The following is a 23,005-nucleotide window of genomic DNA, read 5'->3' on the forward strand; positions in this document are numbered from 1 at the left end:
CCCAAACAGCTGGTCGTGCCCGTCACCCCCAGCGTTTTAGTGTTCTCTCAAATAAGTAAAATGTTTTAACCTTTCGATCTGCCTGTCTGAAGCAGCCTGTGTAACTGGGATAACTAAAGTAAATAACCGAACCATGTAGCTGGTTTTAAACCAGGTTTACAGGTAGGTCTAGCTCCAGTACATTTAAAAGTACACATCTCAAGGACGAAGACTCAACAATACATTCACTGTTGCTGTTTTTTTAACGGTTTTTTAACCCTTTACTACCAGTCTTCCCCTCTAATCAGCCCCCGTTGTGCTGGTCCTGCCTGCACCTTAGTAAGACACTTTTTTTTAAAGCCTTTACGTGCTTTCTTTGGGTCTTTGATATATATTTATATATTTATTTCTTAGCAGACACCCTTATCCAGGGCGACTTACAATTGTTACAAGATATCACATTATTTTTACATACAATTACCCATTTATACAGTTGGGTTTTTACTGGAGCAATCTAGGTAAAGTACCTTGTTCAAGTCCCAGTTACAGTGAGTACTGCACAGGTCTGTATTGTATTTATTGGAGAGCTACAAGTGTTCCAGAGGAGGAAACAGCAAACCTTTCCAAATCTTACTGTCATTAATATATCTACCAGGGTCAGCAGAGCCAGCATGGGTCACTAGTACAATGGTACCACAGTGTGACCCATTCTCATACCTGACACACCAAAGTTACAAAGCATGATGGTGCAGTGTTATCCCTACCTGGTGTGCTGCTGCACCAGGAGCACCTGTATGAATGAGCAGTCGTTCTCCCATTGCTGAAAATGCTGTTGTCAGCTAATGCTTCTACTAGAGCTTTTCAGGGTAATACACCCATTTATTTTCTTTAGAGGATGGAGGTTCTGTTAGGTTTTTCACTGGGGTAGCGTTGAATGTTTGTAAGGGATAATCCACTCGCCCAACCCTAAGGCTCCGGACTTTGTAGATTATCTCCACAGAGAAACAGATAGAAGGGTGCGTGTGTGTCTCTCTCACTCCACTCAGCTCTGAAATCATTAAACCTGGTCAGCTAGCTTGCTGACTAGCATGCATACATGATAAGGGAGCTGAGAGAGAGAGAGAGAGAGAGAGAGAGAGAGAGAGAGGGAGAATGAGAATGAATTATTTGATTGCTATTGGACCCTAAAAAGAAACTTTACTCTAGCAGAATATCTCTTCACTGTTAGAGACACAAAGCAGAGGCAGATCCGGACCAAGTACAGACTCAGTGACCACAACCTGGCCATTGAAAAAGGTCGACACAAACAGTCCTGGCTGGCCAGAGAGAACAGGCTCTGTGGTCACTGTGAGACAGGAATGCACTTTCTCCTACATTGTGTGAAATACTCCCAAACAAGAGACATATTCCTTTAAAAAAAATTACAAATTTCCCTCCCACACTTCCCACAATTGACTGACCCAGAAAAATTGGCAGTCCTACTGGGAGAGGGACACACAGCCCCACTGGCTGCCCAATATGTAGCAGCTTGCCACAACCTGAGGGACACACCGTGAACACTCTGCATAGGGGCATTGCTTTTATACCACTACTGTTGCATTCTATATACTAGTGGTCATTATTATTATTGTTGTATTGTTATTATTAATATCAGAATTATCATCATTGTTATTATTTATATTGTTATTGTAAATATATTGTTCATATGAGATGTAATTTAATTGCTTTGGCAACACTGCTGATGTCTGTCATGCCAATAAAGCACCTTTGAATTGAACCGAGAGAGATTGCTGTTCTCATCACAACCCTTTACAGAGCCTGGTCTGTGCACAAAGCATTGCATGCATGGCTCGCTGGCCAGGTCGAGTTCCTTTGCAGGTTTTAAACCAGCCTGCTAGCACTTGCATTGGGGTCAAGGTCTGAGCCTGTCAGGGTTTATTTATGTATTTATATTTATATAGCGCCTTGTGTCACATGGACCCCAAGGCGCTTTACACAAAGTAAGAAATCAATCCACTGTAATAAAGGCAGTTAAGCACAAAATTTGATAACAGAAAGAAAGCCAGTTCATATAAAAAGAACAACAAAAACAACAGCATAGGAACATTAATACAATTTGAAATTAGAAAGGACAACAAAAAAGCAGTTATATTGTATAATAAAACCTACGATAAGAAGGCTAAGTTTTGAGTCTTCTTTTAAAGGCAGTAAGAGTCTTCTCTGACAGAATAAGGCAGAGTTCCATAGTGTTGGAGACTTCCTCTCGTACCCTGGAATAAAGAGCAGCCCGCATCCTGGGATCTGAGAGTGCGACCAGGAGTGCACGGGAAATAACTGGGTGCTAATCCACGGAGGGCTTTATACGCTAAAAGCAAAGTCTTAATGTATTCTAAACTGCACAGGGAGCCAGTGCAAAGATAGGGGGAATATGTTCACTTTTTCTGTTTTTAGTTCGTATTCATGCAATGGCATTTGATGATACCAAACGTTTTTGAATCCCACAGAAAAGAGTATCACAATAGTCAATTCTTGATGAAACAAAGGCATGCATTAGCCTCTCAGCATAGGTACAGAAATAATAGGTGTAAGTTTAGCTATATTTCTCAAATGATAACATTATACTTTAATCATTTTCCTAATACAAGTCTCAAATGATAGATCAGGATAAAAAAATGACCCCAAAATTTCTCATTTCCAGTTTTAGTTTCCGATGAGAGACTGCTAAGGTCTAACTTCCATAAATGGTCATTTTTTAGTTGGTGCTGTGAGCCTGCCAACATGAACTCTGTTTCATCAGAATTTAACATGAAGAAGCTCTGTGACACCCAACACGATGTCAGCAAGGCAAGCAGCTAACAGCACCCCAGTAGAAGGATTGCCTGGATCCAAAGACAAGTATAGCTGAGTGTCATCTGCATAGCAATGGAAGTTCACTCCATGCCTGCGGATAATGTCACCTAATGGCAGCACATACAATGAAAACAACAAAGGACCCAAGATAGAGTCCTGCAGAACACCACAGGCAACTTCTATAAAATCAGACTTCATCTCCCTGATAGAGACAAACTGAAACCTACCAGAAAGACCTAAACCAAGATAGGACACCTCCTGATAAACTCTCAAATACAGTATTACAAGCTAGAAACGTGTGTAATTGGTTGGCACCAACTCTCTCTGGAAGCGTTGATAAAAATGGCAGATTGGATATGGGCCTATAGTTAATAAAGGATTTAGGGTCCAGGTTGTTTCTTTTGAGCAAGGGCTTTACCACCGGAACCTTAAATGCAGAGGGAATATACCACAGGAAAGTGATTCAGTCAGAATTGTTAAAATACGTGTATTAATAAACACAGAAAACATCTTTTAATAATTTGGTCAGGATAGGATCAAGGGAACATGCAGGTCTCATATGCAGAACTAATGCGGTCAGGTCTTGTATGGTAATCAGAGAAAAAAGCCTCCAGCGTCACTCTATCAGGTCTAGTTGGTTCAGGTAAGGAAGAATGGTCCATAATAGATGGATTCTGTAAAATCTTCTCTCTGATGTCAAGTATTTTATTTCTCGACTCAAATGTCCCTGACTTTGGCTCCAGGGAGGCAAGTAGCAACCCTGTGTAGAGGATCTTTACTACAGAAGTAATACTGAGTCACCCACAAGCAGCACCCTTGATTTCACCCATCAGTTATCTGTGCTCAGTACTCGATATCTGTCTCGAGTAATAGAATCTTGCCCGCCCAGCCTCGTTTTCTCACAGTCCCTGCTCGTTTTCTCAGTCCCTGCTCGTTTTCTCAGTCCCTGCTCGTTTTCTCAGTCCCCCAGTCCCTGCTTGTTTTTTCAGTCCCTGCTCGTTTTCTCAGTCCCCCAGTCCCTGCTCATTTTCTATCAGTCCCCGCTCGTTTTCTATCAGTCCCCCAGTCCCTGCTCGTTTTCTATCAGTCCCCCAGTCCCTGCTTGTTTTCTCAGTCCCCCAGTCCCTGCTCGTTTTCTATCAGTCCCTGCTTGTTTTCTCAGTCCCCCAGTACCTGCTCATTTTCTCAATTTCGTCTATTTTCCCTTTTTCAAATCCCTCAACACAGCCATGATCTTGTGTTAATTCTGAAGCGTTGCATGGAGCAGACACATTCATAAGGTTAGACTCCAAATCATTTGCAGTCATTCGGCAATCTGTTGCCTTACAGTCAATGTTAAGAGAACATTTCTGGAAAATAAAACCTTCATTTTATGAGAAGTATAAAAAGTTATAATGAACCTGGTTCACTCAACTGCTATAGGGTGGTGGTGGTCGTGGGCCATACCCTCTGGTGTGGTAATGAAGTGGAACACTGTGCTGTTATTGCACAGACCTGGTAGGTAATTCTGTTGTGTGCTTGACAAAATATGACATATGGCACAAGGGTCAATTTTGGCCAAAATACATAAACTGAAAAAGCTTTACAAAGCACAGAAATACATCACAATACGAAGAGAAGGAGAGGGGATCCCTTTTATTGGACTAAGTCACAAGCGTTGAAGACCTCAAAGGTCTCTTCTTTTCTGCTTTCACCTGAAGAGGAGACCTGAGGTTTGTCCAATAAATGCATCACCTCTCCTTCTCTCTGTCGATCGCCTCTGGGCTGATACGACTACCATTTCACCTATCCTCCCCTAACACAGAAAGGTATATTATGCATTATTTAAATATGTAGTTGCTTTAACAAGTTATTCTTTATCAAATTAATTTGAGGAGATATCTGATTTTTAAAAAAAAGAATATATTGGAGACTCTTACAACAAATTGTTCTCCGTGCACACATCGGAGCACCAGCGAGCACAGCAGAGAGGGAGAGATGGTGGATACATATTAAAAACTCCTTACTGCTGAATATTTGACATCCATGATGACACTGAGTGTGCGCAACGAGAGGACAAGTATCGAATCCTTTTCCAGCTGTAGGGGATGTTTTCAGAATTGGCCAGACCGCGCCAAGAGCTATCTGGAGGATAATGGCAAAACTGGTGCATTTTTCAGGTAAATCTAAATGTATTCCTTGCAAGGCTAGTTCATCAACAAGAGCAGAAGTTTAAAGAAATGTTCTTTGGTTTTGTAGTAGACCGTAGTTTTGGTCTTGAAATTGTATTTATTCCAGTTAGATCACAGGACTGATCACTCAAGAACAAACCAAAATGTACATTTCACACGGTGCCTTGGAAGCAACACTGTGTCAGTTTCACTGGGGTTTTCATTCTTAAGATGCCGCGCTGCATTTAGTGTTGCAGCAGGTGTACTGTCTATCCCAAAGTGGAAACTCTAAATGAAATGAAGCCATGTAAAGTTCCTCATGGACTGGCTCTGGGGTCAGTAACAGGTTTCTGTGGTTGTTTGTTTCTCTGGGTTTAGTTTCTCGTTGTGCAGATCTTCAGGAATGTCGGAGGCAGGTCGCTCCTTTTGCGGGCCGAGTCACTTCAGCACCAGAGTGTTCCTCCGCTTGGACTCTCTGCGCGGGAACTGGATGAAGCTCGTCACCTCATGGAAGCAGAGCCCTAAAGAGGAGGGCGAGAGAGTGAGAGTGAGAGTGAGAGTGAGTGTGAGAGAGAGAGAGAGAGAGACCTTGTTAGCAAGCAGGCCAAGTTTGAGTAACTTGATACAGGTATGAAATACTAAAGTGATTTTAACTATTGGATTCCTGTTGGATTCACTTTGTACATCCTTTCCATCCGCACATTCTTCACATATTTCACCTCCACGCCAAGCTGAACTTGAGACATTAGAGGTTTTTTTTTGTTTTTAATTAGCCAGCGCTATGAGACTCAGCTGGTCAGATTAATTATCTCCCACTGCAATTTCACTATCATCCACCAGGGGGTGATGTTTTTAAGCTGCTGTCATTTGCTGCATGGAAAAACATTCAACAGAGGACTTCAGATGGTGACCCCTCCCTCCACATCAGTGTGCATGTAGAGAGGCTCTGCAGAGCTAGCACCGTGTTGCCATTTCAGAGGCACTAGACAAGGGATGGAAATAAGGCTTGCATTGCATAGCTGTTTGATCCATTCCTGGTTTTGCTATGAGTTTAACAAGACACATCTGAGCTTGTTACCTGTACACTGTGGCTAATCATGTGGGTGAAACTGCAATGCAACAGGAGTATTATTTCCATCCCTGTATGATATTAAGAAACCAGTGGCGAGTACAGATTTTGTTAAGGGAAGTGAATCTGGGCTGTCCCACATCCTCTCCCTGTGTCGCCGGGCTGTCTCATGTCCTGCCCCTGTGTCTCTAGGCTGTCCCACGTCCTCTCCCTGTGTCTCTGGGCTGTCCCACATCCTCCCCCTGGGTCTCTGGGCTGTCCCACGTCCTCCCTGTCTCTCTAGGCTGTCCCATGTCCTCCCCCGGGTGTCTGGGCTGTCCCACGTCCGTCCTCCCCCTGTGTCTCTGGGCTGTCCCACATCCTCTCCCTGTGTCTCTAGGCTGTCCCACATCCTCTCCCTGTGTCTTTAGGCTGTCCCACATCCTTCCCCTGTGTCTCTAGGCCGTCTCACGTCTTCTCCCTGTGTCTCTGGGCTGTCCCACGTCCTCCCTGTGTCTCTGGGCTGTCCCATGTCCTCCCCTGGGAGTCTGGGCTGTCCCATGTCCGCCTTCCCCCTTGTCTCTGGGCTGTCCCACATCCTCTCCCTGTGTCTCTGGTGCGTTGGTCGCTATGCTGGTTCCTTACTCTTCCACTCGTTGACAGTCAGCTTTGCTTTGTCATGTGTGTCGTCGTACGGGTCGGTCTCCGTCTCCTCCTCTGGGTCTCGGTACTGCTCGAAGTACGGGTGAGCCAGCCCCTCTGCTGCCGTTATGCGCTGCTCTGCATCCAGGACCAGCATCCTCTCCAGCAGGTTCACCGCTGAGGGGGGCACAAACACACCATTTTTGTCAGTTTTTGGCCAAGTATAAGGAAAACTACAAAGCAGTATGTAATTCAATATGTTAATGTAACATATTCAGCAGGTTTCACTCAACTTCATGAAGCAAAATGTTAATGTTAATTCTGTAGGGCGATGCAAAACCTTTGGCCATAGCTGTACAGGTAACAAGCTCAGGTGTGTCTTGTTAAACTCACAGCAAAACCACGAATGGATCAAACTGCTATGCAATGGGTCTTATTTCCATCTCTGGGCTGGGTCTACTACTGCAAACGGACTCCTCAGACTATCTCCTCATTGCTTATGTAACAATCATACACCAACCGCTCATAATGAAAAAGGTACAATACAATACAGTACAGTGCATTAAAGATCTGTCAAAAACTCCACAGTGCTGTTGAGAAGCGCTCCACAGTATATAATGCATCTCTCGTACCCTCCCCTCCCCTGAACTGTTCCATTTAAACCCTGTGTGCTGTTGAGAAGCGCTCCACAGTATATAATGCATCTCTCGTACCCTCCCCTCCCCTGAACTGTTCCATTTAAACCCTGTGTGCTGTTGAGAAGCGCTCCACAGTATATAATGCATCTCTCGTACCCTCCCCTCCCCTGAACTGTTCCATTTAAACCGTGTGCTGTTGAGAAGCGCTCCACAGTATATAATGCATCTCTCGTACCCTCCCCTCCCCTGAACTGTTCCATTTAAACCCTGTGTGCTGTTGAGAAGCGCTGCACAGTATATAATGCATCTCTCGTATCCTCCCCTCCCCTCCCCTGAACTGTTCCATTTAAACCCTGTGTGCTGTTGAGAAGCACTCCACAGTATATAATGCATCTCCCTCCCCTGAACTGTTCCATTTAAACCCTGTGTGCTGTTGAGAAGCGCTCCACAGTATATAATGCATCTCTCGTACCCTCCCCTCCCCTCTGAATTGTTCCATTTCACACTGAAATGCGATTGCTCTTCTGGAGGTTACCCTCCCGTGCATTTGACTTCAGAGCCAGACCTTATGGATACTCCACTTGGTTTGAAGGACTCACCAGAGGGGCTGGCTCTAGGGAAGAGTAGGGAGAAGTCTTTTCTTGGGAAATGTGGCAGAGATCTGATGTAACTCTTTGCCTGTTAGTCATAAAGAAAAAGAAAACTGTTAAATTAAAGCAGGCAGTTCAGCTTAGAGGAGAAGCATGACACTTAATATACCTAGAACCCAACCCAATCCACACAGATACACTACCTGCGGCATTTAGAATTTTCTAGTGACGAACACCAACATATTGCATAGTTAAACTACTAAATGCAGAGCTGTTATAACGTTGATGGTCATCATCACATTAAATCACTTTACTGCTCAACCAATTCAAAGCTGTACAAATCCCCCCCAAGCTGCCGTACATGAACAAAATGTGAAATGAAGCTCACTGTGTCACACAGTCAGTCTGTAAGCCTGAGGACTTGAAGAAGTATGAAGCTGAGATACTGTATGAAACAGTACCTGGAGTCTGTGGGACTGGTGTCGGAGGGCAAGGCTTGAGATCCTGGAACGGTGCCCACACAACACCAGATTACTGCTACTGCTCTTAGACGAGGTCACAAGCACTGCCCTCTAATGGAGAGCGACAGTATTGCAGCTGATCTCATTCTCATTAGTTAGCATAGTGCTGCTTTCTCTGTCTACAACATTGAATTTGAATTTACATTTATTGAATTTATTCCGCCTCAATCTTTTTTTTTTTTTTTCTAATTCAAATTTGTACTTACTGTGTGGCAGGCAGAAGCTTTAAAAACAACATGTGCAAAACACTGTCAGAATCCTACTTGATTTTGTAAGCATAATGTTTACCTCGACGCTCTCCAGCTTTTGAATAAACTCTGGTCCTGGGACACCCGTTACCTTCACGATCTCAGTCAGCTGATCCATGTCTGGTCATCGTAGGTCAAGGACAACTCTGTGACCTGAAGTGGAGCTTCAATAACATTGAACCTCTCGGTTCACCCCTTGACCCCACCCACATCATCACTGATTACACCCAGAGAGGTCTAGGAGAGCCGTCTCTCACAAAAACCCCAGTGCAGGGCCAGGAACATCACTGATTACACCCAGAGAGGTCTAGGAGAGCCGTCTCTCACAGAAACCCCAGCGCAGGACCATGAACATCACCGATTACACCCAGAGAGGTCTAGGAGAGCCGTCTCTCACAGAAACCCCAGCGCAGGACCATGAACATCACCGATTACACCCAGAGAGGTCTAGGAGAGCCGTCTCTCACAGAAACCCCAGCGCAGGACCGTGAACATCACCGATTACACCCAGAGAGGTCTAGGAGAGCCGTCTCTCACAGAAACCCCAGCGCAGGGCTGTGAACATCACCGATTACACCCAGAGAGGTCTAGGAGAGCCGTCTCTCACAGAAACCCCAGCGCAGGACCATGAACATGACCGATTACACCCAGAGAGGTCTAGGAGAGCCGTCTCTCACAGAAACCCCAGCGCAGGACCGTGAACATCACCGATTACACCCAGAGAGGTCTAGGAGAGCCGTCTCTCACAGAAACCCCAGCGCAGGACCATGAACATCACCGATTACACCCAGAGAGGTCTAGGAGAGCCGTCTCTCAGGTTCACAGAAACCCCTCACTCTGCTCTGCCTGTGCTTATATTAACATCCCAAGGACAGTTCCTGCTCTTGAAGTTTGGAATATATTAAATAAATATTAACATCCCCCCACCCCCCATGTACAGAAAAAGATGCACCCCTCCCTACATGCACTTTAGCTGTGAATTTCAACCTGAAGCACTGAGCAATACAGAGAACAATACAGTCCTTTCCTCTCAACTTGAATCACTGAGGAAACAAAGGATACAGTCCTTTCCTTTGAAGAGGGTGCGGCCAATTAACATTTCAGCCATTATACAACCGACAGACCAAATATCCACTGTGTAGGAAAGAAAGAAAGAAAGGTGGATTAGTACAGGAACATGTGATGTAATACCATTGCATTTCTAGTTGTGATTTCTAGGCTCTGTGGTCCAGTGGTTAGAGAAACGGGTTTGTAAGCAGGAGGTCCCCGGCTCAGCCACTGACTCATTGTGTGACCCTGAGCACGTTCCTTAACCTCCTTGTGCTCTGTCTTTCGGGTGAGACGTTGTTGTAAGCGACTCTGTAGCTGATGCACAGTTCACACACCCTAGTCTCTGTAAGTTGCATTGGATAAAGGCGTCTGCTAAATAAACAGATAATAATAATTTAGCAAAAGATTAATAACCACCAGTTTCCAGAATTAAAACAGTATCCAAAGTCAGTATTTAAAATTGCAGTCCCTCCCCAGCACTCATTACAATGAAAATGCTCCAGTCCTGCATTACAGAATCCTGGCCTGTTACTGTCTGCAATGTATTAGGATTATTATATTGATGTATAAAGGGTCATGCTGTCCTTGGCTGCAGTTTGTATCACTCGTTTATAAGCCTCGTGGCTTTTGCAGTCATAAACAGACACAGTGCCAGATAAGACTGCCTGCCAAGCCCACAGAGAAGATGGGTGACTCCAGCCCTGTGGGGCGAAACCACTCCAAGTTTAATATTGTCAGTATAGTGAGTTGGTTCATTTAAACAATTACGAGCATTGCAAAGAAGGAAGGAAGGAAAGTGTGTGACTTGCCAGTCTGGGTGTAGTGCATCCAGTTGAGAATGACCTCTGGAGCTCGGTACCAACGTGTCACCACATAGCCAGTCATTTCAGGGTCCGCGTGCCTTGCCAGACCGAAATCCAGGATCTAGGGGGGCAGGGGGTTAGATCCCAGCAGTGGGTATTGTGTGGGTGGGGGTGACTATTTCACATGTATATTTGGACTGACAAATGATTTCCTCTTCACATTTTCTGAAGGGCAGCGGGAGAGCGCGTGCAGAAATCTCACTCTGTGGATGGAACTGTCTGACATGGAACTCTGCTGTATGCACTGGGGCTTGACAAAGTGAGACTGGCACACTGAAATCCAATTGTGCAGGCGAAATATTAAGACAGCAGTAGTGGAAGCAAAACGTGAATGAACAATTCACAACAGTCTTTAACTGACATCATGCTTAAGAAGTTTTACTGCAACAGACCGTGTTAAAAGCAAGTGAAGCGTGACCATGTACAAAACATGGACTAAGGGCATCCTATCATATGTTTGTGGAATGTTTTCAAATGTTGCCCCCATGAAAAGCAAGAAACAAAAACTGCCTGGGCAATAAACTACAACACTATACGTATCTATCTATCTATATAAAGTCTTAAGTCACACACTTAGCAATACATTCTTGTTAATGGAATGCTGTTTAAATGTGTAAAGACCAACACAGCGCTCTCCCGCACCTGGGTATTATTTAGGATGTATGTCGCAGAATTCAATTACCTTTAGTTCACAGTCTTCATTAACGGCCAGGTTTCCAGGCTTCAGGTCCTGCAGGTTACAAAAGAGGTGTCAGTTGTGGCTGTTCTGAAACTGGGCCAGAATAAGGTACACCTAATGCTGAATATAAAAACTAGGACTAGCAAGGAGTGATCACAAACAGTGAGACCTTGTGTATTATTATTTCATGGTGATCACAGCATATAGTTTGGTAACACTTTAGTTTAAGGATCTGTAATAAACAAGGAATAATTCATACGTAAATAAAGCATGTTATAAACAGTACAGTTTAATAATACAACATCGTAAGAATATGTAACTGAGGCATTAAAAACTTCAGAATTCCTTTCTAGCACAACTTGAAGCTTTACAGTAGTAATGTGGCATTCACATGTTATTGTATTCAACTGGTTTTGCTTGGTAATAATGGTTAACACATTTACATATGATTTATAAACGGATCCAAAAACAAAACGCTCCATTTAACATGGTCTGTGTGCATGTGTATGAGGTTCTTGCAGCTGGTGCGAATTAAAGATTCTCTGACATTGGCTTTGTGAACAGGACGTGCAGAGGAGACAGCAAACAGCAGCTAACAAGGCTGAGAAGTGTAGTGAGGTCCCTACTTCACTGACTACACGTGTGCTGATAAGGAGCAGCCAGCCACTGGCAGCCAACAATCCTCAGGAGTGTTTTCATTTCACGCTCCTGTTTGCTAAAGTGTATTTAAATAGAGGGTGTTGCGAGGACTTTTTTTTTTTTTTTTTTTTTTTTTTTTAAATTTAGTCGTCGCCAATTATTTTTACCCCGGTTTTCACCCCAATTTAGCATGCCCAATTATTATCTGTATCCCCGGCTCACCGCTCGCAACCCCCGCGCCGACTCGGGAAACGGAGGCTGGAACACGCATCCTCCGAAACGTGCTCCTTCCAAGCCGTCATTTTTCGCACTGCAGATCCACAGCAATGCCACCAGACCTATAGTGCCGGAGGACAACACAGATCTGGCGGCTCCGCTGCAGAGCCACAGGCGCCCTATCGGCCACAGGGGTCGCTGATGCGCGGTGAGCCGTGGATTCCCCTGCCGACCTAAGCCCTCCCTACCCGGGCAGCGCTCAGCCAATTGTGCGCCGCCCCCTAGGAACTCTCGGTCACGGTCAGCTGTGACATAGCCTGGATTCGAACCTGCGATCTCCAGGCTATAGGGCACATCCTGCGAGGAGCGCCTTTACTGGATGCGCCACTCGGGAGCCCCTGTTGTTGCGAGGACTCTTGACCTCTAGATTCAAACAGGGGGCGTGGTCGGCTGCTCTGTCAATGTCAGTGTTTTGCGGTAGCCGAGCCCTGACAGTCCAGCAGTGTGTTTCCTCAAGCTAGTTTGGTTTTCAGAAGCAGCTGTGACAGTGATTTTATAATCTGTGTGAATCCCCACGCTGCTTCTTCGTATATACATATTTCATGAACATGCTTCTGCAATCGCACACGCTGCAGCGCAGACTTGTGGGTTTTAATTTGCTTCTGGAAGTTCAAACAAATCACAGTTCAGACAAGCCTGCAAAACTGCAATTTCAGGATCTTGCAACTCAAGCAATTACTTCCCAATTAAATCACAGGGGACAGGATTTTCAACAAACCGTCCTTCAATTAAAACTACCACTGTCTCTGTCTGTACCAGTGAACAGATACAACCTCAGGACACTCATAGCTTTCATTCAAATACAAACTGCTGCTAGTTCAAATTATAACACACACTGCGAGTGGCAATTCTAGTCAGAACTCCTCCTGAAGTCAGTTTGAGACTGGCCAAGACTGCAAGACTATTATGACAAAGAATGCACACAATTTATAAAGATTTTCAATGTTTCATGTGTAATTCATAGCTTTTGCACCAACTGGGGGGAAAAAATTTGAATTCCATTTGAGAGTTCTTACTGTAGAAGTCAGGTTGTTTCCCTCTTGCTTCACAACACACACTAGTCCCTGTAAGTCACCTTGGATAAAGGCGTCTGCTAAATAAACAAATAATAATAATAATAATAATAATGTGGACTAATAACACCTGTACATGTAGCAGGCAGACAGACAGACAGACAGGCCTGAGTGCACAATGTACCCAGCCTGGAACAAGGTGTTCTGATGATGTGAAACTAATCAGCAGTAGCAGCAGACTCAGGCAGATCGGAGCAGGTCAGAGCGGGCTGCGATGAGCTGATCGGATTCCTAGCAGCCCCTCAGCCCCAAGCCATGTAACTGCAGCTACGTAACCACATACTTTGATACTGAATTACCTGCTGCTGAAATACACTCTGCAATTAGCTGAATTAAATACAACTTCTACTTGCTAGCACATCGAAGACTCTTTTTTTCTTTTGTTCGTTATCTTTAAATCATTGATAGTTTCAGTTTCGTGGTGTATGTGACTGTGCTGTACCTACCGCTCACACACACACACTGAAACCAAAGACTTCCATTAGCAGGGTCAGAGCTGGAATTACATAGCTTTTTAAATAGCTTTTAAAATGCGAGCTACTGAGCTACTAGCAAAATGATTGACTCTCGTAACTTTGCTTCACTGATAAGGTGGGTGAGTCACCCATCACTGCCAGGATTCAAAGGAACAGGCAGCGATTGTATGAGGGCTGGAGGTGAGCATGTCTGGGCTGGATCTGCAGTTTCACATGAAGCACGTCACAAAGAGCAGCGTGGAGCCTTCAGGGAAGAGGCTTTGCTGCTGCTGTAAGCCTGCTTCAGGGAAGGGTGGAAGCGGAACCCAAGACCTCAGAGCATTGTGAAAGTGAACCTGTAAAGGGAGAGAGATAGAGGAAGGGCAGCCACGGCCTACAGAGCAGACATCCACAACACAGGCTGATATCAGACCTGCAGAGCGACTGAAGCACAGACAGACAGACAGACAGAGAGAGAGAGAGAGAGAGAGAGAGAGAGAGAGAGAGAAGGGGGAGAGAGAGAGAGAGAGAGAGAGAGAGAGAGAGAGAGGGAGAGAGAGTGTGAGAGCGCGAGAGCGAGAGCGAGAGCGAGAGCGAGAGCGAGAGAGCAGCCACTGCCCATTCACAACACAGGCTGATATCGGACCTGCAGAGCGACTGAAGCAGAGAGAGAGAGAGAGAGAGAGAGAGAGAAGCCACTGCCTACAGAGCAGACATCCACAACACAGGCTGATATCAGACCTGCAGAGCGACTGAAGCAGGAGAGAGAGAGAGAGAGAGAGAGAGAAGCCACTGCCTACAGAGCAGACATCCACAACACAGGCTGATATCAGACCTGCAGAGCGACTGAAGCACAGACAGACAGACAGAGAGAGAGAGAGAGACAGAGAGACAGAGACAGAGACAGAGAGAGAGAGAGAGAAGCCACTGCCCATCCACAACACAGGCTGATATCGGACCTGCAGAACGACTGAAGCACAGATACAGAAAATCAAAGAGCAAACTGAAAATCTGACACTCCCGTGAATGCAAGACATCAAAGTCAATTATTTTGGAATACCTGATAAACCTTATTGGATGTGGGACAGCAGGGAAAGGGCTGCAATCAATTACTCTCATTTCCCCTTCCTTGGAAAAGGGGATTTCTTACTTAGCACACAGTGCAACCTAGTGGTTGTATGTTGTAAGCACAGCAGGATGTTAACGGAAAAGCTCTGTTCATCCCTAGTATACATACTGTATAAGCCAGTGAAGTTGAACTTACCCGGTGAATAATTCCTGCTGAATGAATATACTGCAAGAGAAAGAGGAAAGCAATGAGATGCACAGACAATCACACAGGCACACAATTCAAAATGGACATAATGAGCACAACACACTCCTGGTGTCAAAACTATGAAAGGAGGGTTACAATAATCTGCCCCACTGGACAGGGAAATAAATAAGCAGTTCTCAATCTATAGCCCTCATTACTCCTAACCAATCAGAAGCCAGAACTCTTGCATAAGTAGATTACCGTGACCAGAATTCCTATCCCCTCAAGAATGTGTGCCAATGTAAATCTATACTAATGCGTGTCACACTTGAAGCAGCAGTTCTGAAGATAAAACTAAACATGCAAGCGTCTTTCGGATTGGCATCTCCTGGGGTGGGATAATCATGAACATCCCAGCTGGGATTGCATCTGTTAGGACAGGAACATAAAAACTGAAATTCCGATTTTACATCAAGCATTTTTAGAGCAGTTAGCCAAGCCAGAGACGAGGAATATAAATATTCCTGTCAGGTGTTAAACGAGAGGACAGTAGCCAGACAGACAATCGATATGTTATTCCTTCATAACAGATGAGTAAACAGCAACAAAACATGTCTTCACAGTCCAGAGGCTAGTGCAGCTTGCATCTCGTGTAGCTCCATTTTAAAACTGCTTTCAGCGGCGGTCAGTGTTTTTTAGTTCTGACTTTGGCTTTGTAAAACCTACTCAGTTCAAAGTCGCCATCGAAGGCCGCACCAAAATAAACAGGACTGGCCTCCAGATTTCATTTAAGAGCAGACAAGGGTTAAAGAACCCCACCACTCAACGAGCAAGTACAAATACAGCCAAGGGTTAAAGAACCCCACCACTCAACGAGCAAGTACAAATACAGACAAGGTTTAAAGAACCCCACCACTCAACAAGCAAGTACAAATACAGCCAAGGGTTAAAGAACCGCACCACTCAACGAGCAAGTACAAATACAGCCAAGGGTTAAAGAACCGCACCACTCAACGAGCAAGTACAAATACAGACAAGGGTTAAAGAACCGCACCACTCAACGAGCAAGTACAAATACAGACAAGGGTTAAAGAACCCCACCACTCAACGAGCAAGTACAAATACAGCCAAGGGTTAAAGAACCCCACCACTCAACAAGCAAGTACAAATACAGCCAAGGGTTAAAGAACCCCACCACTCAACGAGCAAGTACAAATACAGACAAGGGTTAAAGAACCCCACCACTCAACGAGCAAGTACAAATACAGCCAAGGGTTAAAGAACCCCACCACTCAACAAGCAAGTACAAATACAGCCAAGGGTTAAAGAACCCCACCACTCAACGAGCAAGTACAAATACAGCCAAGGGTTAAAGAACCCCACCACTCAACGAGCAAGTACAAATACAGCCAAGGTTTAAAGAACCCCACCACTCAACAAGCAAGTACAAATACAGCCAAGGGTTAAAGAACCGCACCACTCAACGAGCAAGTACAAATACAGCCAAGGTTTAAAGAACCCCACCACTCAACAAGCAAGTACAAATACAGCCAAGGGTTAAAGAACCCCACCACTCAACGAGCAAGTACAAATACAGCTCCTCAAGTACTGTACTGAGGGCACTGATAAAACTGGAATTCAAGAGCTCCCCTTATAAAAGCATGCCACCATATTTTTGCTATGCTTTTCCCATGGTTATACTATACATTTACCATTGCTTACAATGTTTATTAATACACTTCACCATGCGTCGCTATTCCTTACCCGTGCTTTAGCATGCTTTCACTATGGTAAACTTTTATAAGGGCTACATGCACTTATATTGTACATTACAACAACATTAATAGTTAACTTAGTTTTTTTAATTTAGTTAAAAAAATAGCAAAGTAACTTTGTGCTGCAGCAAAATTTTAAACAATAAAAGTAAATCCATCCGTCCTCACAAGTCTCCAACCCAACCCACCTTGAGTCCCTTCAGAATCTGATAAACCAGGAACTGGATCTTGTCCTCGGAGAGCACGCCCTTGACCTTAGACAGGTCCATGTCCATGTAAGGCATGACCAGGTAGCTGGGGGAGGAGAACAGGGATGAGCTGGGAAAGAAGCAGGAATGCTTGTCCATGGTACTCATTACAGGCAATGCAACAAACAGGATCAGTTTTAACAAATTAAAGGTAAGAGACTCACAAGTCCTGGAAGTCCTCTAGCGTGGCAGCAGGAGTGAACACGTCCAGAAGCCCGATTACCTGATGCACAGAGTGAGACGTTAACACTTTCCACGCCGCAGGGTTACATTAATACTCAACACTCATTATTACTGTGCTTGCAGCTGCTTTTTAGATTCAATATTGATGTAGGACAGTTTCTGGTTGTGGTGCAGATATCATCCATGTTTATCAATGCTTATCATGAACCCATGATATTAATTTGAAGAAAAACCCCAGTGCCCAGGCGCCACTTTATACAAATTTGGTGTACTGTGATAAAAGCATAGCAAGTGTAGTAAAACAGACAAAGCACAGCTAAATCAAAGACATGCGTGGTAAAGCATTGCTAAAAACATTTGTAAAGTGCATGGTTCAAGCATGTGGAAAGCATGGTGTTAGCATGGATAAAGCAGATGAAACTTCAAATTTACAGCAAGAAAGGGCAATGACGGTCTTGTTGACTGAACAGCAGAGTGTTCCATTCCCCACCCCCACATTCTAGAACAGCACTTCAATGCAAGATGGAACAGGTCAGTGTGTTTGAACACTGTATATTCCAATTGCTCCCCGGCTGCTCCTGACTGAAGGGAGAGAGCCTGCCTGTTTTCCAGTTCTGAGCCAACGCCCATGGAAACCTCACTCACATTCTCGTGCTTCATGTGCTTCAGCAGCCTGAGCTCCCGGCAAGCTCTCTTGGAGAAGATCTCTGACTGGAACGGCCGATGCAGCTTCTTGATGGCCACTTTTTCTCCCGTTTTGACATTGATGGCTGAACTGGGAGTAAGCAATAGGCAAACAACACTGTGCTTAATCCACCAAGCACAACTACAAGAGCTATCAATCGATCAATCGATCGATAGATAGATAGATAGATAGATAGATAGATAGATAGATAGATAGATAGATAGAATCATAATATAATAATGTTCAATGAAACAAATCAAAAATATTGGTCTACAAGAAAAAGACATTTTAACCTAAACCCTCAACATTCCTATAGTAACAGCAGTTCTGGCTCCTCAGAGGAGGCAAGTCTCTGTTATAAACTCCTATCTGCTATTAACCACAGTACTAGCAGTAGCAGATCACGTGATCTGAGCACAGGTTTTAATTGGAGGGGTGCAGAGAGTTTTTGTCATCAGAGGAGACAAGCTTCCATTACAACCTCCTATCTGCTATAACCACACACAGTACAGAACTAGCAATGGCAGATGGCTTAGTCTGATCCCTGGTTTTAATTGGAGGAGCAACTCAAACCCTCCCGCCCCCTGCTGAAGCACTGCTTTGCTGAGTATGCGTTATTATGAGTGAAGTGTGTCTCAGGGGTCATTTACTTTTGTGCAGTAGTTCCAACATACAAATAAATTGTACTAAACATAAACGGCCGTTTGGTCCAAAGCTTACAGAACAATTTCAAGTGAAAAAAGCCTTCCACCTATGGGAAGATTGGAGAATGGGGTCCACTGTCGTTATAGGGAATAATGTGATCACGCCCAAATGTTGTTATGGATGTGTGCTTTTTATTGCCATCAGTAGCTCCATCCACAATAATTCTGAATGTTTTCATTTCAAATGGTGAAGGATTGAACTTGTGTTTTTGTGGTACGGCAATTTTGTTTGGCATAATTATTTACATACAACGGTTTTCTCATCAGGTTCCTCAAAATATTTCCAAACGTGGCTTCCTTTGTTTAGAGATGCCATTTTAAATATAGAACAAACTCAGCAAACAAAGCTTATCATTAACGTTATTATCCCGCCGTGGAATTGATACCATACCACGCCTACTACAGGCATGAACACACACACACAGTGCACCAATGAAGCGCCAGATCGACCGAGAATAAAACCCGCCCCAGTGTCAATCTTTCTGTTGCACCAATCAGAAAAGCTATTTGGAGGCAATGCCAACCCCTTTCCTTTTTATAATATCCATCCTTACTGTGGCACTAGAGCAGTCTCATACGCGATGGACTACTGATGATAAATTACTAAAATTAATGCATACAAAAATATGCGTTTGGTGACATTTGTCATGTGACCGTTTATACGTCTAGCATATTATTAAACGTTTTACCACTTCTTTAGAAATATACATTTAAACGTTTAAAATTCACATCCCTAGTTGTATACAGTGCATTTTTAAGCATATGCTGGCAGTGTGTAACAGTTAAGTGTATTATAATAAACTATGATGGGCTGCTGCTTTCTTTTCTCTGTTGGCTAGTGGAGAACATGTGTTTAACAGCTGAATTGGGGTCAAACCTGTTTAGGCTGCACTTGCAGATCTCTTGATCTACCCTTACCTGACCTCAGCACCATGTTACTGGATCCTCAGCTGATGCACTACTAATATGTCATTGGAGACATAACTTATTGTAATCCTAACTTGTTGCATCCTAGTTCATGTTGTATTTTAGTAGTATTATTTGCACTTACTGTAAACTATACTGTATTTAAATATTAATCTTGCATTGTAACCCTGTACAGTACTGCCCTGTAATACCTGTAAGTCACCTTGGATAAAGGCATCTGCCAAATAAATCAATAATAATAATAATAATAATAGTAATAATAATAATAATAATAATAATAATAATAATATGAAAAGTGTTGTCAGTCAGAATACAATAGTAAGATTCTAGTGTTGCTGGGGGTTAATGGGAGCCCCACGCCTTCTGCCTTTTTTCTGCCTCCCCATTTTTTTTGGCCATCAGCCGCCACTGCTCTGAACACTGTGCTAAATGCACCAAGCACAATTAAAACACTCTGAACACTGTGCTAAATGCACCAAGCTCAATTAAAACACTCTGAACACTGTGCTAAATGCACCAAGCTCAATTAAAACACTCTGAACACTGTGCTAAATGCACCAAGCACAATTAAAACACTCTGAACACTGTGCTAAATGCATCAAGCACAATTAAAACACTCTGAACACTGTGCTAAATGCACCAAGCTCAATTAAAACACTCTGAACACTGTGCTAAATGCACCAAGCACAATTAAAACACTCTGAACACTGTGCTAAATGCACCAAGCTCAATTACAAGTAAAACATTTCAAACACCAGGGGAAGGCAGAGCATAGTTCAGATCATTAGAATCTGTCTCATGTGTAGGGCAGTTCTGTTACGATCCAGCATAGTTCAGATCATTAGAATCTGTCTCATGTGTAGGGCAGTTCTGTTACGATCCAGCATAGTTCAGATCATTAGAATCTGTCTCATGCGGGCAGTTCTGTTACGATCCAGCATAGTTCAGATCATTAGAATCTGTCTCATGTGTAGGGCAGTTCTGTTACGATCCAGCATAGTTCAGATCATTAGAATCTGTCTCATGTGTAGGGCAGTTCTGTTACGATCCAGCATAGTTCAGATCATTAGAATCTGTCTCATGCGGGCAGTTCTGTTACGATCCAGCATAGTTCAGATCATTAGAATCTGTCTCATGTGTAGGGCAGTTCTGTTACGATCCAGCATAGTTCAGATCATTAGAATCTGTCTCATGTGTAGGGCAGTTCTGTTACGATCCAGCATAGTTCAGATCATTAGAATCTGTCTCATGTGTAGTTAAGCGGTGCAATGTGCAAAATGGTGGAGACAGGTGGCAGAGCACTGTGCACATACTTTGGGGGCAGTACTAGCAGAACTTGGAAGACTATTTGCTGTGTTTGGATTACTTGGCATAAACAGAGCTTAAATTTCCAAAAGTTTCCATTGCCTGGTAATGCTGAAGCTCCGCCCTCATCTGGAAGTCATTGTTCTGTGATGAATTGAAAAGTACAACTCTGTCTGTCTTGTTACAAGGTAGAACGTCATTGCTGTCACTAGAGGAAGTTACATTCCAATAGGACTGATAGCTGTAATGTAATTATTTATTTGGATCTATGTGAAACCCTTGGCATGCTCGGAAATGCTTCACATACAACAACAATTGTCACTTTTGATAACAGCTTAATGTCTTTCAGATCTCAGCTGTACTGAATCTTAATGCAACTCTTCATGTTCCTACGCTGGCGATGGCTTGGTTACATTACTGCATTTGAACGATCTGTTATAACAAGCAGAAGTTCAACCACAAACAGCGCTGGTTCATTGATGCATTGCAACTGCATAGACAGGATGCAATAAACTGCACAAACGTGGAGCAGGATTTGTGTTTCGGAATTGGCATCTGTTGAAATAGGGCATGTCTTAGGTACAGTAATGTAACTTGAGATGATAGGGATATTGTATTATTGTGCGTACAGTATTCGACATTGTTAAACAAATTATTGTACAACAAAACATGCCAACATCAAGCACTGTGCTTTCAAATTGGCACAAAGTTGCTTGAGCAAGTAGTAGGGTGTGTGGGCTGAAATTGATCTATTTGAATTATTCATGATGCATTATAGAAGAAAACAAGCAGATATGTCTGCTGCGTGGGTGTGCCCAGAGGTAGAAATCATGCAACCCAATAAAGCTCTTCAAGTTCAAATAATGAAGTTATGGCATGTGCCGTACCCATAAGGAAGTATACAAACTTTGCATTATTTCTAAGCACTGCTACATTACTAGTGTAGTGTCGTTTAATTAAGCGCATGGTTTTACCAACTTTAAAAGCGATGTTGTTGTAAACTCGAAAAACAAAATACAAAAAATCGCAATACAGTACCTCCAAAGTAAAAAGGACCCATGCAAATCGACTTCATCTTTAAAAAAAATACAAACACACAGTAGCAGACTCTGTGCAGTGAAACTTACCAGACAGAGCCGTAAGCTCCGGATCCTATTGGCTTCAAGTTCACGTATTTCACGGGGACTTGCCAAACCGTTTTGTTGATCTCCTCTCTGTGAAACAGCCTGTTGGGGTTCATTGTGCTATCTTGTAATGTCGATCAATAATAATACATACTTCTGTATGCAAAGCTCAGAAGAACAAACACAGGAAGAACCCCACACTACGAACTCCTGCAGCTGCCTGCGTTGAGCTTGAAGATACTGCAAATGACGTCGACTCCCACCCACTTCCGGTAGACTAGTTCACCTGAACTACAATGATACTGGTACAGAACACGTTTTCCCAGTTGTCGCTTGTTGGTCCGTCTAGGCGTTTCATTCGCGCTGTCTGTGTGGGAAGTGTTAAAGACGTAGTACATGTTCATAAAAGAACACTTAAAAAAAAAAAAACATTTTACCAGTACTGTATACTACTAGCAACTCTATAGGGTACAGTTTTTGGCAGAGTATACGTATATGCAGCGTCGATCAATCAGTTCGTTTGTTACGATGCTGAAGTTGGTTTCCTATTCGCATTCCAGCTTCTTGTTCGCATCCCGCAAATGTAACGCAAATTGAATACGTAACTGGGGTATTTCAGGGGTTAAATCGTTTCGGGTCACTTGTTTAAAAGTTTTTGATACAAAAACAGAGGGCAAACAGGGCACAGAGTTGGCATTTTGTCCAATTAAAACAAATTGAATAAGTTAGAGGCGCTAACATGGCTCCAGGCTCAAAAAACACCCTTTTTGACATCACCATGTCATGTGGTGACAGAAAACTGTAGGATAAAACATGGAGAACGTCAGGCATATTATAGGCTATGTAAAACTGCAATAAAATTAGCCCCAACTAGTTTGCTACGAAAGTCATTTTCTAGCCACATTTTTCACCTTCTGCTGACGGCCTAATGTAAACAAGACACAACTAAGGATGCTTTACTTGCTGTAAGCTGCAAAGAGTAATGAGCAAGTGTAGCTTCCCAAAGATGTGCTGCAGCTCAACCTAGTCTCATTTAACTGGGCTATCTGGGTTATTTGCAAGTGATGTAAGACTGATTAGGTCTATACAGAATGCACA

General features: G+C 43.6%; 1 protein-coding gene across 1 annotated transcript; it reads right to left on the reverse strand.

Annotated features, from left to right (window-relative positions):
- Positions 1-1,897: 1,897 nt before the first annotated feature.
- Positions 1,898-22,207, reverse strand: LOC131702772 (mitogen-activated protein kinase 13-like). Its single transcript, XM_059004925.1, has 12 exons — positions 21,911-22,207; positions 17,808-17,937; positions 17,144-17,202; positions 16,920-17,025; positions 14,966-14,995; positions 11,262-11,309; positions 10,526-10,640; positions 9,729-9,800; positions 8,707-8,786; positions 7,907-7,985; positions 6,673-6,846; positions 1,898-5,500 (listed from the first exon to the last, which is right to left on the reverse strand). The coding sequence occupies exons 1-12, from the start codon at positions 22,021-22,023 to the stop codon at positions 5,418-5,420; spliced, it is 1,089 nt and encodes a 362-aa protein (XP_058860908.1). The 5' UTR covers positions 22,024-22,207; the 3' UTR covers positions 1,898-5,417.
- Between the last annotated feature and the right edge of the window lie 798 nt (positions 22,208-23,005).

Source organism: Acipenser ruthenus, chromosome 30 (assembly GCF_902713425.1).
Source record: "Acipenser ruthenus chromosome 30, fAciRut3.2 maternal haplotype, whole genome shotgun sequence".
In the NCBI taxonomy this organism is placed as follows: Eukaryota; Metazoa; Chordata; class Actinopteri; order Acipenseriformes; family Acipenseridae; genus Acipenser; species Acipenser ruthenus.